Source organism: Capsicum annuum, chromosome 6 (assembly GCF_002878395.1).
Source record: "Capsicum annuum cultivar UCD-10X-F1 chromosome 6, UCD10Xv1.1, whole genome shotgun sequence".
Classification (NCBI taxonomy): domain Eukaryota; kingdom Viridiplantae; phylum Streptophyta; class Magnoliopsida; order Solanales; family Solanaceae; genus Capsicum; species Capsicum annuum.
This window is the reverse complement of record NC_061116.1, coordinates 213617970-213635965: the sequence shown is the minus strand read 5'-3', so window position 1 is coordinate 213635965 and position 17996 is coordinate 213617970. Positions and strand designations below refer to the sequence as shown.

Genomic DNA, 17996 nt, shown 5'->3' with positions numbered 1-17996 from the left:
GGATTCTCTCCACAGAACCGTGGAAACTCCACCGGAGTAGGTTTAATCTTTGTAGGGTTTCCAATCAACTCATGTAATAATGAACGAATTTCACATATCTCCTTTGACCATGAATCACTTCCGATGCTAATTGAATCATAGGGAGTTCAAAATTTTGGGCCCTCCATTGAAGACCTCTGGATGAAAGCACCAATGAAACGAACCCGAATTCTCAATTCAACAATCAATACACAAAGTGAACGAAACTAATAAACTTGATTAATATAGAATGGAGAAATTACAATATGAAAGAACATGAATAGTAGTAGAAGGGGATGAGAGGATTAGAGAGAATTGGGGATGAGAAACATAGCCTTTGCCTAAGCAATTATCACCATTTGCATAAGACTATTCTTCCTAAAATATGCTATTTATTAACCCGTATCCCACACATAGCCACTTAATGTAATATTGGGCTACTTTACCAGATTTCGGACCATTCATAACAGTTGCCTTGCAGACCATAAACAATCTCCAACATACTCAATTCCCTTAAAAGCAAAACAGTAGATTTAGAGAGAAAAAGATATTAAAGCAACTGTCAGCTTAATAATTTTTCTAGTTTTAACAATTTCTATGGCCTTTCTTCAATCAAAAAATGAGGCACTAATACCATAAACACGCCCCATATGGGACATAATGTTTCCACAAGAGGCTGATCCTTTCAAGATTCTTGAACAAACCCCCCACTTACCATCCCAAAAGGTGTCGAATCAATCGCCTTATTAGCTCGTTAGTTCAAATTGGAAGGAAACTGAAAAGGAGCATGTAATTACACTTGAAATACCAGGGATAAAGACGGAGGACATCAAGATTGAGGTGGAAGAAAATAGGGTGTTGAGAGTCAGTGGAGAAAGGAAAACAGAAGAAGAAGAAGAAATTGAAGCAGGCGAAAAATGGCACAGAGCTGAAAGTAGTGGGAAATTCTGGAGACAGTTTAGACTGCCTGGAAATGCTAATTTGGAACACATCAAGGCTCATTTGGAAAATGGTGTGTTGAAGATTATTGAAGAAACATAATAAGGTGAATAGTACTGCAGAGGAAAGAAAATCTGCTGGTGGTGAGGATATTAAAGCTACCAAAGCTGAGATGTAGATTAACAAGTTTGAACTGTACGTTGATCGATCTGTAGTTTTGCTTTGTTGATTGTGCTTTTCTCTGTCTTGGCTTCCTGTGTCTCTAATAAAGTTCCTGAATATGTAATTAGGCATATGATCACGTGTGCTACTTTGACTGAAAAAAAGAAAATAAGACAGTGAAGATAACAGAGATTCCAGATAGGCACTCAAGAGGAAGAATAGAAGAGAACCTTTGATTTAAAAGAGAAGAAACACAAGAATCTCTAGCTTTAGTCTATTACTGTGTCTCTTATTAATTTTATATAAGCGAATCTCTTATATGAATCTGTGTATCTATCTATTTTACGTGCTAATCTACATATCTATCCTTTGATCATAATCATCCACCATGAATAGAGCTAAAAAGAATATTCACATCCAAATTATTTATTTAGAACTGTCTTTATGTTCAACTTTAAGAACTAATTTGGCTCTTCCAAATTATTTATTTACAACTGTCTTTATGTTCAACTTTAAGAGTTAATTTGGCCGCACTAGAAAAGAGGGATCCCGAAAATACACATATATGTCAAAATTACTTATGACATTCATTGTCAAAATTACTTATGATATTCAACATGAATACAAGGAAATTCTTGATATTAACCATGAATACAAGGAAATGCTTGTTGGAAGTAAGTTTATAGGACCTTCCAAGTTTCTTTCCTTGTCTCTAGTAGTTTTCTTTCTATTGACTCCTACATTAGTTGGAAACTAAGTAACAACCTACTGAGTTGTGAACTAGTTTTCGAGTACGTCTTCATGTCAACGTTCTTTGGGGTGCTTTGCTCGTTTACCATTCGTAGTTGTTCTTGGTTCAAGTGCGTACAAAACTTCCTTAAGTCTTCAAAACCAAAATCCATTATAACTCAAGAGTAGACTCATTCCTAAGTACTCAAGGATTGATAGTCGGCTTACAATACTTGAAGGGCCAAGTGAGGAAGCCAAGTGTGAAGAGTGTGAGAGGATATTTTAAACTAACGTTTGTTTGTTTTGTAGGTACATTGGCAAATGGAACCATTACACATGGAACCTAAAACTTCCAATGCACAAACCGTGGACCAAAATGTTTTGAATGCTCTTGTGGATAATCTTGAATCCTTGTCTCGGGACGTGGCTAGAGTGAATGCGGGTCTTGATAAGTTGGGATTGGAAGTGGCCTCTATTAGTGGCCGAATTCAAAGGGTAGAAAGCCAACGTAGTTCTCGACCCTCAACTCCTCATAACACATTCCCAACCATTACCCTCGAAGCCATGCACCAAAGAATGTATCCACCAAATGTCATACCTCAAGCCAACTATTACTCATAAGGTCGAGGCCTTGATGGACCAAGCCATTCCCCACATCACCAAGTCCCATATAATGGACTTGGAACCCAAAGGTCACCCTAGATCTGAAAGTTGAATTATTAAGACAATTTATTTTTCAATATCTGAATGTGTAAAAAAAAAATTATTTGTATATATAATAAAATTGAAAATAAAATTAAAATAAAAAATTTATTACATATTAAAAAATATGTAATTTAATACAACTAAATTATTAGTATTTGATTGAGTAAAAACATTTATGTTTATTAGTGATAGTGGAGATGACTTATAATGGTGGTTGCAGTGACAATGATTTAATAATATTGGTGGTGATAATTGTGATGGTTAGTATTGTAGTGACTGTTATGATGGTGGCGATTGATGGTGGTGGTGGTTGTTATGATGTGATGTTGCTTGATGTTAGTAGTTTAAGGTGCTGATTGTGTTGGCTGAAACATGAATACATGATTATTGATGATGCGTTGGTGCTAGTTGGAGATGTTATTTGTTGTGATGGTGGAGATGGTTTTTAGTATAGATAAATTGTAGCGATGGTACTAGTTGAAGTGGTGGTAGAGGTAGAATTACAAGTGATAATGGTGGTGGCAGTCAAAGAATATGAAGAGGTTGTGATGTATTAGTGGTAGTGTAACACTCCACAAAAATTGTCAATGCGGTAACTCGTGGTAATATGCTCTTAGAGTTAAATGACTAGAATTGTGTCAAAGAAGCTTAGTCTCATTTTTTACTTCCAAAGTGATTAAAGTTTAAACCATCTATAATTTCTCTAATTTCAACTTTTTATCATGTGGAAAATTGAATGTGCTTCTCATTGATATAATATTCGCCCAAATCTGATACCCGAACAAGAAGTTACGGCTAATTTAAGTTCTAGTCATAAAACACCGTCATTTTGGTGCTTGGCACGTCGCGGAGGGGGCTTATTTAGAAATTGTCAAATTCTAGTAGCATAGCGCGATTGTGGCGCGTTGCGCTGAAGTTTTAGGTCCCAACCAGTGGGACAATGCAATGGATCCGTGTCGCGGTGACCTTAAGAATCCCACTCGTTAATTTTCAGTGGCCCATGAAATCAAGCTCCCAGTTATATTTTTAGCGTCTCACTAAGGGTATATTGGGTATTTTCCACCCCTTTATCAGCCTAAACACGGGATTTAATCCAAATGACCTCATAATTGATATTTTCATCAAAAACCATCAAGAACACTCTTTATGGTTTCAAACAAGAAAACCCAAATAACTCAAGATTTAATGGTGAGTTTTCAAGATTGATTGAAGATTTGGAATCCCCAAATCGTAGGCTTCAAGAATCATCCATCAAAATTTTAAATTGAGGTACGTGGAGTTTATCCTAAAAACTGCATGGGCTTGTAAGCACTAGAACATGATTTAAAGATTATCAAGCATGAATTTAGAAAGGGATTTTTGAAATACATGATTTATTATGCATTATGAATGTTTAATTGTATTGTTGATTTGGCCTTTAGGTCTTTCCCCCTTAAATTGATTTACATGTATATGTATATGTATGAAAATTTAGATTTAAGATTGTTTGAGAGCACAACTTATAAAATCCCTCTCTTGTGATGACTTTAAGTTTATGATCTTAATGTGAAGGATTTGAAATGCATAATTTATGGCTTGAAATTTGTTTACTCAAATACCATAGTATTTTGAGCATGATTTAGAGATTTAAGAGAGGGATCTTCTTGATGTAAATATATTTTGTTAAAAGAGAAAGATTTGCATGAGATTAAGAGATTTGACATGACCACCTTGCATCATTGAAAGTTTGACAAAGAGAGTTGCATACATGTATTTACATGAGTTTTAGAGAAAGAGTTCTTTGAAATGATTTATTGATATGGTGGTCCCGAATTTATGTTTTGGAAATAGAGATTGTAATATGCTAATAATGGCTCAGAGATGTGACTTCCAAGTCAATGGTATGACGATACCATAAGTATGTATGTCTTAACAGAGTATGTTTTCAGAGTCTGATTGCAGAGAATGCATGTTTTAAAGAGTTAAAACTGAGCTTAAAGGGGGTTAGGTGGTTACCCAAAGAAGGTTTGTGTTCAAGTAACTCTTAGCCTAAAACTGTGATTTGTCGATCCGGGTATATTATTTTTACGCTGGCAACGATCGTGTGGCGTAGCGGAGTCAGAGACTCCAACCCTTGCGGCACACTTGGGTTGGAGGCTTCCCCGCCGAGTCAATGGCAGATTTCATATAGCCCATAGAATTTCAGAGTTATAGGGTATACCACCTAGCGCAGAAATAAAACAAAAAATGTCTTAGAGTTCAGATGATTTTCTTTCAGAGTCTTTCAGAAATACCCATGAGATTTCTTACTATATGATATGTTTATGAACAGTTTTAAATTGCTCTCATATATGTTGAATAAAATTATTATTTTGGATTTGCTCTATGTACCACTACATCTGTATTGACCCCCTACCTACAAGGTTCGGAGGCTCAGTCTAAGGGTCTGGCTAATCAGTAGAGTATTCTAGAGAGAAGTGATCCGTCCAATGGTGAGCCTTCTTTGTTCTAGAAGGCCTATTATTTCAAATTATTTTATTTTGTTATTTTGGTCTACTGGGGGCCTTGTCCCAGTTTTCATAATAGTTTGAGATATAGTAGAGATTTCCCAGTCTGAGTCAGATCTTATTCAGATGTTTTAAATTACAATTTTCTTTCTTATGTTCTAAAAGTCAGAGCTAATGACTATATTTCCGTATCAGATTATAATTTTGCATTTTCTTTTATGATATGAATATTGTGCCTGATTACCAGATCAGAAAGAGTAGGACTTCTGGGCCTTCATGGTTCGGGATGTCCGTCACGGCCAGGCCCTAGTTCGGGTCGTGATAGGTAGTTAGTAGTGGTGTAAGTTGTGATAGATGCGTTGGTTGGTGGTAGGTATTGGCCGGTAGTGGTTGCTGATTGTGGTACTATTGACGGTAGTGGTGGTGGTGAATATAATTAGAATAAAAGAGGTACTAGTTGTGGTAGCGGTTGACAATTGTGGTTAGTAGCGGTATTTATTGTTGATGGTGGTTGTGATGTTGGAGGTGGTTAGTGATGTTGGGTGGTGGTTGACAAGAGTAACTTTGGCATAGATGGTTAGTGGTGGTGACTGCTAATTATGAATAGAGTGGTGAATATTATCCAACACCAGAATATCCCTTCAGACCTATTAATACTTGGTTCTAGATCTGAATGATTAAGACCTATTCAGACCTATTAAGAGTTAAAACCTTAATAAAAAACAAATGCACTTAATGGTTTGAAGTCTGAACCATTCAGATTCATACCTCCATTAAGTGCAAACAAATGAGGTCTTAGTCATATTTTAAGCCTCTTAACTTCAAAGATTTGAAAATATGTCTTCCTAACCCCGAGATGTAGATTTTTGAGTCAATTCATGTTCAGAGGTGTAAGGAGCATGTCTTTCATATTATTTTGAATGAGAAATAGGTCTTGTTTAGATGTTGATTCCAACAGCTCATCACGATAGGACCGCATCATGGTGCCTATAGCGATGGAGCCCTCACCACGTCGTGGTTGCTCTCTAAATCACAATTCTGTAGTGAATTTAAGTATCTAAGGGGCAATTGAGTCTTTTTTCCTCAACCCAATTCATCCAATCCCAATTAAAATCAACAATTAGGGCATAAATTTCCCATCTCCTCCAAGTTGTAACACCCCACATTTCGGGCCAGAATAAAAAATCGTCATTTCTATGCGTAGATGGTCCAAAAGCCATAAATCCTATGCAAATTTGGCATGTTAATCATTATGTAGTGTGGAAACCTATTTGAGCACGAATAAAGATCATATAGGTTTCCTATCGTTTGAGTTTGAGTGAGCGTCGAAACTTGGGTCAACTTCAATCGACTGTAAATCTTTGTATATAACGAATTAGAGGGCCAACTACATATCAAATGAAATATCTTCGAATTATCTTTCCTATGATACCAATTTCGCCAAAATCCGATATCCGAACAAAAAGTTATGGCTATTTTCGTGACTGAGACAGTAGCATTACGCGATTAGCGTGCGGCGCACACTCTATCGCATGCACCCAATTTCCAGGTTCTATTTTCGCCTTTTTAAGGGCAAAAGTGGTATTTTCCACCGCTATTCAACCATAACACGGGATTAAATCCCTCAAATACCAAAATAAGGTCACTCTCTCACAAAATCACCAAGAACACTTCTTAGGGTTTCAACCCAAAGATCAAAATATCTTAAGATTTCACCGTGGGTTTTTAATAATTCTTCGAGATTCGGAATCCCCATTGTGAGGGCTACAAGAAGCACCAATCAATTGTTCTAATAGCATCCCTAAACCATGAGTTCATTCAAGAGTCATAAATTAAGGTACGTGGGATTTTTCTAAAATTTCATGGGCAAAGAAACTATCTTTAATTCATGCTAACGGTCTCGAAATTATGATTTTTAAGAAAGGGGTTTTGAATTTACGACTACTAGCATGTTTTAGAATCCTTGACCAGTATTGTTTTGGTCTTCAGGCCTTCCCCCAAATTGATTTGAAACTCTATATATATGTATGCATGTGTTTAAGGATGAATATACAATTGAGAGCATGAATCCTAAAGAATCCCTCTCTTGTTATGATTTTTCTTTACTTTTCAATATTCATATGCTATGGACTGTTTTGAATGCATCTTGAAAAGCATGATATGAAATGTCTTGATTAATGCTATGATTGAATTATGATTTTAATTTAAAAAGAGAGGGATGTTTATGTTGATCAATGTTGAATATAAATATATAATGAGAAGAGTTGCATGGTTTCTCAAAGATTACATGACCACCACATATTTATTGAAAGAATGAGAATTTTGCATAGTTTTCGGAACATGAATTCTCTTAAATTATTTGCATGCTTGGGTGGTCTGAATTATGTTTTAATGAAAGAATCATGCATGGTACAATATGGCTCAGAAGTAGGACTTGCAAGTCTTGGTATGACGAAACCAACTCAGTTAAAACCATAGTAATTCAGAGCAGAATAGAACATATGTTTGAAATCACATTTTTAGATTATCAATTCTGAAAGATGTATGCTTAAAAAAAGGTTTAAAAATGGGCTTAAGGAGAGTTAGATGTTTATCCGAAGAAAGTACGAATTGAAGGACTCTATGCTAGAAATCGTGATTTGACGACACGGGATTATGGTACCATGCTTGGTGATCTTGTGTACCTTGATTTATGTCATCCCGAATTGGGACTGTATTTGAGAGCCTTGCTTTAAGATCTTGTGCACTATCATGACATATTAATTTGATTGAGGATTTTGGCACCCTGTTGTGTGATCTTGCGTGTCCTCCTTATAGAAACTCCAATCCTTGCGACAAACTTGGATTGGGGGCTTTGCCGCCGAATCAAGGGAGGATTCCATATAGCCTATGGAATTACAGATTGTAGGGTGTACTATCTAGCTCAGAAATAAGACAAAGAGTGAGTCATGGTTTCAAAGAAATGTTTTAAAGTCTTTAAAATGTGCCCATTTGTTTTCACATATTATATGTAAAATATTTTATGAATTTCTCTCACTTATGTTTTATATAAATACATTATTTTGTATTACTTTATGTACCAGTACATCTGTATTGACCCCCTCCCTTCTAGGTGAGGCTCAATCTAGGGGTCCCGATAAACAGTAGATTTTCTCTAGACTGAAGTGCAGATTTTTGTGGTGAGCCTGCTATATTTCGAAAGGCCTAGTTTACTTCAGTCATTTATCATTACTATATTTTGGTCTTTTGGGATCCTTGTCCTAGTTTTTAGACAGTTGGGTTAATGCATGTAGTAGAGATTTTGCAGACTGAGTCAGATATAACTCAGATGTTTTGAATTGTAGTTTTCATTAAGATTTGAATTCAAATTTAATGACCATGATTCCGTTTCATTATGTATTTCTACATTATCTTTTTCATATGAGGAAAGGGTATGTGATTACAAATTAAAAGGGCATCCGGGCCTTTATGGTTCGGAATGCTCATCACGGCTAAGGCTCCAATTTGGGTCATGACAAACTTTGTATCAGATCATGATTCATGGTCCCAGGGTGTCTGCAAAATCGTGTCGGGTAGAGTCTTGTTTATGGGTGTGTAGCGTGCCACACTTATAGGCAGGAGGCTACTAGGTGTTTAGGAATGTCTCTCTTTCTTCATGTTTTAGTTCGTTCTATGGAGTCAGTATATTCCTCTTACATACTCTAATTTGTATATAGTGTTATCCATACAGAAGTAAAGTCATCTTAATTCTTTTCTTACTCTGATGTGCTCAGATATGTCTCATTATTGGGGTGATTCAAGTATAAAAATTTAGAGTCTAAATGGTATGGTCCTTTCTGATTAAGACATATAGGAGTTTAAAATTTGTGCAAGGACTTGAGAAGAGTCCGTTAGTGGTCTAAGCTGTATTGATTCTAGTATGAACTTTTATTCTGAAGAAATCGCGCTTTTCAGCTTGCAGTATTAAGTGTATTTAGTCCTTTTCAAATTGATGTTGCAGATGTCATGCTTCAAGAGGAACGATGTGTAGCAGAATATTGGAACTGTATTTCCACCCGAGTGGTAGTATAAGTTAAAGTTATGGTGTCATGACCTATTGGTAGTGATATTGGACCAAGAAGTTGGTGATGTGAAGTCGCAAGGTTAGAAATCAGAGTGAGAGTGACTTTTGTATAGATAAATGTGTTTAAAGGAATAATTGGTGTTTGGGAATGATTTACCATTTTATAGTGGTAGATTAATATAGTAGCTAGTAGCATGTGTGGATTGTATGGTAGTCTATGGGGGAAGTGTTTGACTCAGATTTTTCTTATTTATACAAAGATGTGTATTCTTAGATCATTGAATATTGTGTGTCAAGTTTCTATCTGTTGTAATCTTGTTATCATTGTGTTGTTGAAACTGAAAGTCTATTGAAGCTGTGTGGGGCTCTTTCGATTCACTAGCATAGTTGTCTTGTCATTTATCTCGTTTCTTTTTCAAAACACAAAATCAAAGTCTAGTGGAGCCGTGTGGGGCCTATTTTGATTCACTAGCAACTTGTTGTCCATCTTGTTGTTCTTGTATTAGTTGGAACTAGGGTTTAGTCGCGTAATGGCAAGAAAAGTGGTAAGGGTAATTTATTAAATATATGTATAGCCAAATCTTTTTGTATAAGATTGAGTTGGTAATGAAGTGATACGAACTTGTGTGTTAGTTTAGTAGAAGGTAGAGAAGGAGTTATTTGTTAAGGTGAATGTTGTTTTCTTGAAGTAAGAAAAGAGTTGTTGACGGTGTTTGTTGTGCAAAAAGAGTATAGGTTATTGATTAAGGAAGATGTGATGATTTCTTGGTTAATGATACTAGTTATAGAGAAGTGATCTAATAGTCTTGAACAGCGTACGCAAGAACTTAAGTTTATTTGAGCTGTAGTGAAGTATGATATTATATGTATGATGTAGAAATATGCTAAAAGTTATATGGATTTACGGCATTTTCTAAGGCTATTGCATGTTTCGTGTGGCTTGTAGTACCGTTAAGTTGCTAGATGGAGAAAGACTAGTTAGATGATACATGGTGTTCTAAATGGCCAAGTTAAGAAGTTTTGATTGATAGTGTTGAGCCTTTTGATATGATCTTGAATTCTCATGGTAGAGAGATTTAATCTTCAAGTCACGATATTGGTGGGGTAAGACGGAAGTAGAATTGGTTCATCAAAGACTTGGTAATATCCATGTTATGTGTTAGAATCTAAGTTGAGTTTTTTTTAAGGTTGAACTAATAGAAATAAGAGTTGAAGCACTAGAGGGTGTGCACCCCGACTATGGGGATATTCATGAAGATTCGAATTTAGTAAGTGTTCAAGTATTATGTGATGACTATTGGGGCTATAGAAAGATAGGAGTGGGTCTCAGAAGGTAGTATTAGAAGTGGGTTTTCCACTTTCAGGTTAGTCTTTCGGGTTAAGTTCTATGATATACGTGTATTGTCGTTTTCCAGCACCCAGAGTGTAGTAAGTGTAGTTCAGTTTAGAGTCTAGTAAGGGATCTCTCAAACCTCTGTTTAGATTCAGTTATTTAGACATGACTCAGTTCATAAGAGTCCAACACATAATCTCAAATTTTTCCAGCTATTTTAGCTCAGACAGTGTAATACCTTTGTACAATCTAAATCTTGTTGTCTCATGATTTGCACTTATATAAGTTATCATTTCCAAATCCAATGTATGGGATTTGAGCATGACTACTTCGGGGGGAATCCTAAACTCTCAGCATGAATCAATACCTTAAAACAAGTAAGGGAAAGTCGGCTCCGAATTTAGTTTCATGATAGAAGTTTAAATGTTTCAAATTAGTTATATCTTTTATTAGAATACACATCATGTCCGCATTATTCCATACCTTTAAGCTTCAACATTCCTACCCATCATTCGGGGACGAATGATCCCAAGGGGGAGATGATGTAACACTCCACATTTCGGGCTAGAATGAAAAACCGTCATTTCTATGCGTAGATGATCCAAAAGTCATAAATCCCATGCAAATTTGGCATGTTAATCAATTATGCAGTGTAGGAACATATTTGAGCATGAATTGAGATCATAGAGGTCCCCTAACTCAAGGACGAGTTGAAAGCTTTCCTATGATTCGAGTTTTAGTGAGCGTCGAAACTTGGGTCAACTTCAATCGATCATAACTCTTTGTATATAAAGAATTAGAGGGCCTACTTATATCAAATGAAATCTCTACGAATTATCGTTCCAACGATACCAATTTCGCCAAAATTTGATACCCAAGCAAAAAGTTATGGCCATTTTCGTGACTGAGACAGACGTATGCTCTATTGCACGCACCCAATTTCCAAGTTCAGTTTTCGCCTTTTTAAGGGAAAAACTGGTATTTTCCACCCCACCCCCCTATTCATCCATAACACGGGATTAAATCCGCCAAATACCAACATAAGGTCATTCTCCCTCAAAATCACCAAGAACACTTCTTAGGGGTTCAACCCAAAGATTAAAATATCTTAAGATTTCACCGTGGGTTTTCAATAATTCTTAGAGATTCGGAACCCCCATTGCGAGGGCTACAAGAAGCATCCATCAATTGTCCAAATAGCATCCCTAAAGCACGAGCTCATTCAAGAGTCAAAAATTAAGGTACGTGGGGTTTTTCTAAAATTTCATGGGCGTAGAAATCATATTTAATTCATTCTAACGGTCTCGAAATCATGATTTTTAAGAAAGAGGTTTTGAATTTACGACTACTAGCATGTTTTAGAAGGCTTGATCAGTATTGTTTTGGTCTTCAGGCCTTCCCCCAAATTGATTTGAAACTCTCTATATATGTATCCATGTGTTTAAGGATGATATACAATTGAGAGCGTGAATCCTAAAGAATCCCTCTCTTGTTAGGATTTTTCTTTAGTTTTCATATGATGTGGATTGTTTTGAATGCATCTTGAAATGCATGATATGAAATGTCTTGATTAATGCTATGATTGAATTATGGTTTTAATTTCAAAAGAGAGGGATGTTTATGTTGACCAATGTTGAATATAAATATATAATGAGAAGAGTTGCATGGTTTGTCAAAGATTACATGATCACCACATATTTATTGAAAGAACGAGAATTTTTGCATAATTTTCAGAACATGAAATCTATTATATTATTTGCATACTTGGGTGGTCTGAATTATGTTTTAATGAAAGAATCATGCATGGTACAATATGGCTCAGAAGTAGGAATTGCAAGTCTTGGTGTGAAGACGCAAACTCAGTTAAAGCCATAGTAATTCAAAATAGAATAGAACACACGTTTGAAATCACATTTTCAGATTACGAATTCTAAAAGATGCATGTTTAAAAAAAGGTTTAAAAATGGGCTTAAAGAGAGTTAGATGGTTATCCGAAGAAAGTACGAATTGAAGGACTCTATGCTAGAAACCGTGATTTGCCGACACGGGATTATGGTATCATGCTGTGTGATCTTGTGTACCTTGATTCATGTCATCCCAAATTAAGACTATGGTTAGGAGCCCTGCTTTATGATCTTGTGCACTACCATGATATGTTGATTTGATTGAGGATTTTGGCACCCTACTGTGTGATCTTGCGTGTCCTCCTTATAGAAACTCCAATCCTTGCGACAAACTTGGATTGGGGGCTTGGCCGCCTAGTCAAAGATGGATTCTATATAGCCCATGGAATTACAGATTATAGGGTGTACCATCTAGCTCAGAAATAAGACAAAGAGTGAGTCATGGTTTCAAAGAAATGTTTCTAAGTCTTTATAAACATCAATTAGATGAAGTGTGATGTGTCCTCAAGAAAAAATTCCTTACGCTTCTAGTAACAATAAAAATTTACAGTGAATCGTCTTAGTGGCATAATAGCGCACCAGTAATTTCCCAAAATTTGTCATCAGATAATACACAAGGCGTATTACTGTTGACAATAACCATTTCTCAAATTAGAACTACCCTTAATACACCAAACTGAACCAAATGATGGATAAAAAATAATCTCCACATTACTTAATCCCAACATTACATAAGGTTGTTCAAACGACCCCTAAATTCAATACTCTGCATGCAACTCCAACACATCATTCACTTGCAAGAAAATGGACTTTTCAGGTTTATAAGGTATCAAATAATAAACCTAGACATCTACTCTAGTTAAAATATTTGGTTAAGGTAGACATCTAAGCTAAAAAAAATATTCTGGGATATCTTAGAAGCGTAGTCAATTTTTTGATAGGACTGAAAACCCTCAGCAAGTACTCAGCAAAAGGTCAAAGCATATAAAGTAACTGTTGTAACATGTCAAAACTCATTTTCTAAGAGACCTATAAACTCATTGTACAAAAATTGAGATGGCCTTTACATGATGTAACTGAAGGACTGTTTCTTTCTAGAGCCCCCTTCTCCATACAGATCATTCCACTGAAGAAGCTCGGTCATATTTGTGGATTCAGATGAAACACTTGCGCAAACCTACAAGAACAGACGATCACAGTTCTCCAATCGTCAACACCCTTATGCAGTTAAATTTAGAAAGTTTAAAGATGCCGCCAGATTTTTTCAACTCACCTGCTGATGAGAAGAATATCTGAAGTCATCCATATTTAGTGGCCGTAAGTCTGCACTGCTGCTTAGTGCTGGAGGTGGTCTACCACCAGCACTAGCTGCAGCCTGTTCCTATAATCAAATGTAAGCGTTAGATGCCTGTTTTAGGAAGTATATAAAAGAGGCACATGCACACAAACATAGATATACACACAAGGGCCTCCTAAATTGCCTTGTACGTCATTCTTGCAAGTATAGCTCAAAATTAGATGAACAGAATAGCCAAGTTAATCAGCACAGAATCTATATTGCCTCTTCCTTCTATTGTGACACCCCGCATTTTCGAGCTAGAAATCAAACCGTGTTGCTACGTGTGTAAGCTCAAATTCCATTTTTTATGTTTAAATTCATGTTTCATGATCTTTCGCCTAGTATATGAAATGATTATGAGCTGAAAAATGCTCATAGAAATGGCTTAGAGCAAAGTTGAGCTAAGAATCATTCATTCATTCAAAGTTTGATATTCGATTCTACAAAAGTCTATTTTTAATGTGTATAACTTTCGATACACATAAAATTTTTAAGCTCAAATCCACCAAATTGTAGATAATTGAATTAGCTTTCCAACGATACCAATTTCGCCATAATCCGATAACCGAGCAAAAAGTTATGACATTTTTCATCGGACTTATCCACCAAGGGAAGGCAGTAAGCCAACGCGATGTCGACGTGACGCGTCGGCCAGCGCATTACGGAATTGTTTCACTCGTTAAATAAGTTTCTAATGGATCTAGGGGTATTTTGGTCACTTTTCCTCACCCAAAATCCGTCCATAACAAAAGATTTGCTCCCCAAAAATCATAATAAACTCTATAATTCAATTTTCCTCTCAAATCAAAACCCTAAATCCTGCCCCCAAAGATCAAGAACTCAACCCTAAGATCAAGAATTTCAAGAAAAGGATCAAGATCTAGGTTCTTTCTTTAAAACCTTATAATCTAAGGTATGTGGGGTTGTCCTAATCTCATGGGCATGATTTTGATACGAATTTAAACAAGATTTTAATAATTCCTTAAGTAAGTATGCAATTATAAGCGGGGTTTTGTTTTTAACACAAAAAGCATGCATTGTGATATGATTTTGAAAATAATATTGAAAGATCATGGGGCTGTTTGCTTATATATCTAAATTGTTGAAATGGTGGACATGTGATTTGAATTTTGAAAGGTGTTATGAACATGAGTAGTAAATCTTTTAATCCCCATGATGATGTTTTATGTACTCCACATGATACTATTGTTAAACTACCGAGAGCATGAGTTTTATATCCACTATTGTACTACTTTATAAATGATGAAGTTTCTTAACTATTACGTGTTGGGAATCACTATGCATGTGTTGGTGTATGGGAGTCTTGTTGGTGTTCGTACTATGATTTGCAGAAGAAGTTTTGAGAATTGATGTGGTACTGATGACTTGCAAGTTAGGGTATAACGATACCCCGCGGAGGAATTGCCTAGAATGAAAAGAGGAAAAGAATATTGTGAGAATGATGCATGTTTCCCTTATATCAAACTTAAAGCTTGATTGATGTGAGTTAGATGCAGGTTACCCAAAGAAAGCATGAGTCAGATGACTCTATGCTGGAAACCGTGATTTGCTGACACGGAAACTTGGAACTTGCTATGTGATCTTGCGTACCTAGTACTATGTCATCCCAACTCGGGACCTATGATTAGGAGCCCTGCTTTGTGATATTGAGCCCAACAACGACATATTGACTTGATTGGGGTTGTGGCGCCCTACTTTGTGATCTTGTGTGTCCTTCCCTCACTAGTACTCCAACCTTAGTGGCAACAAAGATTTCGCAGTCGGTGAAAATGTAAAATTGTAGAGTGTACCATCTAGCTCCATAGTGCTACATTATTGTTGAAAATCACTATACTATGACCATGTGTTTTCAAATGACTTTGCGTTAACGTGTTTTATAATAGCTCTCATCTATGTTGTATTTGTATTTTGTTTTTGGATTACTCTGCATACCAGTACATCTGTATTGACTCCCTATATTCCAGGATCCGAGGAACAGTTCCACGGTCCCAAGTAGTAGATCCGTGTGTGTCAGAAGTTGCAATTGGTGAGCCTTTTCTCTTTCGGAAGGCCAGATTTTCAGATATCACTGTTTCTATTTCTTTTTTTTTGGTCTACTGGGGCCTTGTCCCAAATTTGTCTCAGATGTATGATGGCTAATGTAATGTTAGAGATTTCTCAGATGGTTGTCACATGTTTAGATTATTCAGAATTTTCCTTTTAAAATTGTTCAAGTTTATAAGATTGACCATGGCTCCGTCATGTATTGTTTCCCGCAAATTTTCTTAGACTATATGAATATTGTGCATGAGTACCCGATTTAGAAGAGCACCCAGGCCTTCGTGATTTGGGATGCTCGTTATGGCTAGGGCCCCGGCTCGACTCATTACATCTATATTGTTTGATATGTTTTATACATTTGTAGTTTATATTAAGTGAGCTGGCCCTCAAACTTATGTTTCTCCCGAGTTGTGAAATATCACTGATGCTTGCACCAATGTAGGCTTCCTACACCACGCCCCATTGGAGTGCGACCTTCTCCGGACCCTGTGAGAATGTGGATGCTTCATGCACCAGACTACCTTTTCTTTTCACAAACCCAAGTTGTCAAAGTTTAACTCCCCGGTTTTTTAGAAGAAAGTTCCTCTCCACCAAATCCAGGACCAAAAACAACATACATTTGAATTAAGATACTTCAAAAGGATCCTCTAAAGCCCATGAAAAATTATCTAAAGAAAGTGAAATAGGCATCCATAACAAACTACCAAGAAAATCCATTAGAACAGACAACAAGTTATTTTCTACCTCAGCTAAGCAGTCAATGAACACACATCATCAAAAGAAATGTAGTACCTTTTTTTCCTTTTCTAGGATATCTCTAATGGGTCGATATGTAGCGGTTGCACAGAGATTCTACCTGATAATGGAGTTAAATTAGAAAAACACAGCAAATTCAAATATCAGAAAGATGAATCAAGAACTAGTCATTTATCCAAGCAAACAAGAATAGCAGACACCATAAGGTCACTTCCGGAATATCCATCAGTCATACTTGCAAATGATTCCAGATCAACATCCTGAACCAAGTCTTCTTTTGTGAGTGTCACTTTTAGAATTTTTGCTCTGTTTGGAGCATCTGGTAAATTGACCATCCACCTGTACAGAAAAGACATGAAAAGGGCATTAAGCAAGTGTTAAAAGAATTTCTTCAATAATATCTGCAAATTAGTCATTCCTCTTTTACCTGTGTGGCAGTCGCCTTATAACAGCTTCATCAAGGTCAAATGGCCTGTTTGTTGCTGCAAGTACCAGAACACGTTCAGTATCCTTTGTGCGTAACCCATCCCAATTCAGCATGAATTCATTTTTCAATCTGCACATTGCCTGATGTTCTTCTGGATTTTCCCTTCTTCCCAACATACTATCAACCTTGAGAAAGCTGCATAAACAAACAGAAGACTAAAGGGGTCAGAAAAAGGATCGAATTTTAAAGCATGAAGGATGAAAGAAACATGCTAACGTGTAAAGAAGCATACTTCATCTACAAAAATAATGCTGGGAGCAATTTTACTAGCCAGCGAGAAGATAGCTTTTATGCATTTCTCACCCTCACCAGACCACTGCGGCATTGGAAAAGAAAAAGATTAAGGTTTTTCAAATGCTAAGAACCTACTATGAACAACATCACCTATACTCAATAGATAACAAATAAGCTCCAAGAAAACGAACCTTTGAATGGATACTTGACATTGAAATATTAATAACATTTGCTCCCGCTTCAGTGGCAACGGCTTTTGCCAGCATGGTTTTCCCAGTTCCAGGAGGACCAAACAAAAGTATTCCTTTGCAGGGCTGCGAATAAAATTGAAGATCAATATTTTCTTAAATAATCACAAATCTCTAGATAATGCTTGAAAATTCAAGTCCCAAAAGGATAAACAACAGTTGGAGTAACATTTTTCATCAAGCACAAACTTCCTGTCAAACTGCTCAGATCAAACAAACCCAAGAGTAAGAAATATAAGTAACTATCTTTATCTTCAAGTTTAACTGTGGAAGTAACGTGGTCAAACTTAAACGAACATTATTAGGTAATACTAATACTCTTATTTTAGTGGGAAAAACAAATGGATAAAAACAAAGCTGGAGTAATTGATCCTTGAACCAAAAGGTCAAATACTTCCAAACTTTTATACAAGCTAATCTACTTAGACAAGCAAAATATGGATAAATTGCAAATGTAAACCTTGGTTAGTTGACTCTTGGAGAAAAGTTCAGGTCTTTGTAATGGAAGCATGATCAACTCTTTTAATGTATC

The 17996-nt window shown here is 36.2% G+C and overlaps 1 protein-coding gene and 1 pseudogene across 1 annotated transcript; one reads left to right on the top strand and one right to left on the bottom strand.

Moving 5' to 3' along the window:
* Window positions 1-615: 615 nt before the first annotated feature.
* LOC107853123 lies at window positions 616-1217 on the top strand (annotated as a pseudogene).
* Window positions 1218-13661: 12444 nt separating this feature from the next.
* On the bottom strand, window positions 13662-17482 carry LOC107853122 (outer mitochondrial transmembrane helix translocase-like). The gene is made up of 6 exons (XM_047414561.1): window positions 17408-17482; window positions 17215-17298; window positions 16923-17137; window positions 16696-16834; window positions 16532-16595; window positions 13662-13720 (listed from the first exon to the last, which is right to left on the bottom strand). The coding sequence occupies exons 1-5, from the start codon at window positions 17480-17482 to the stop codon at window positions 16557-16559; spliced, it is 552 nt and encodes a 183-aa protein (XP_047270517.1). The 3' UTR covers window positions 13662-13720; window positions 16532-16556.
* Window positions 17483-17996: the final 514 nt, after the last annotated feature.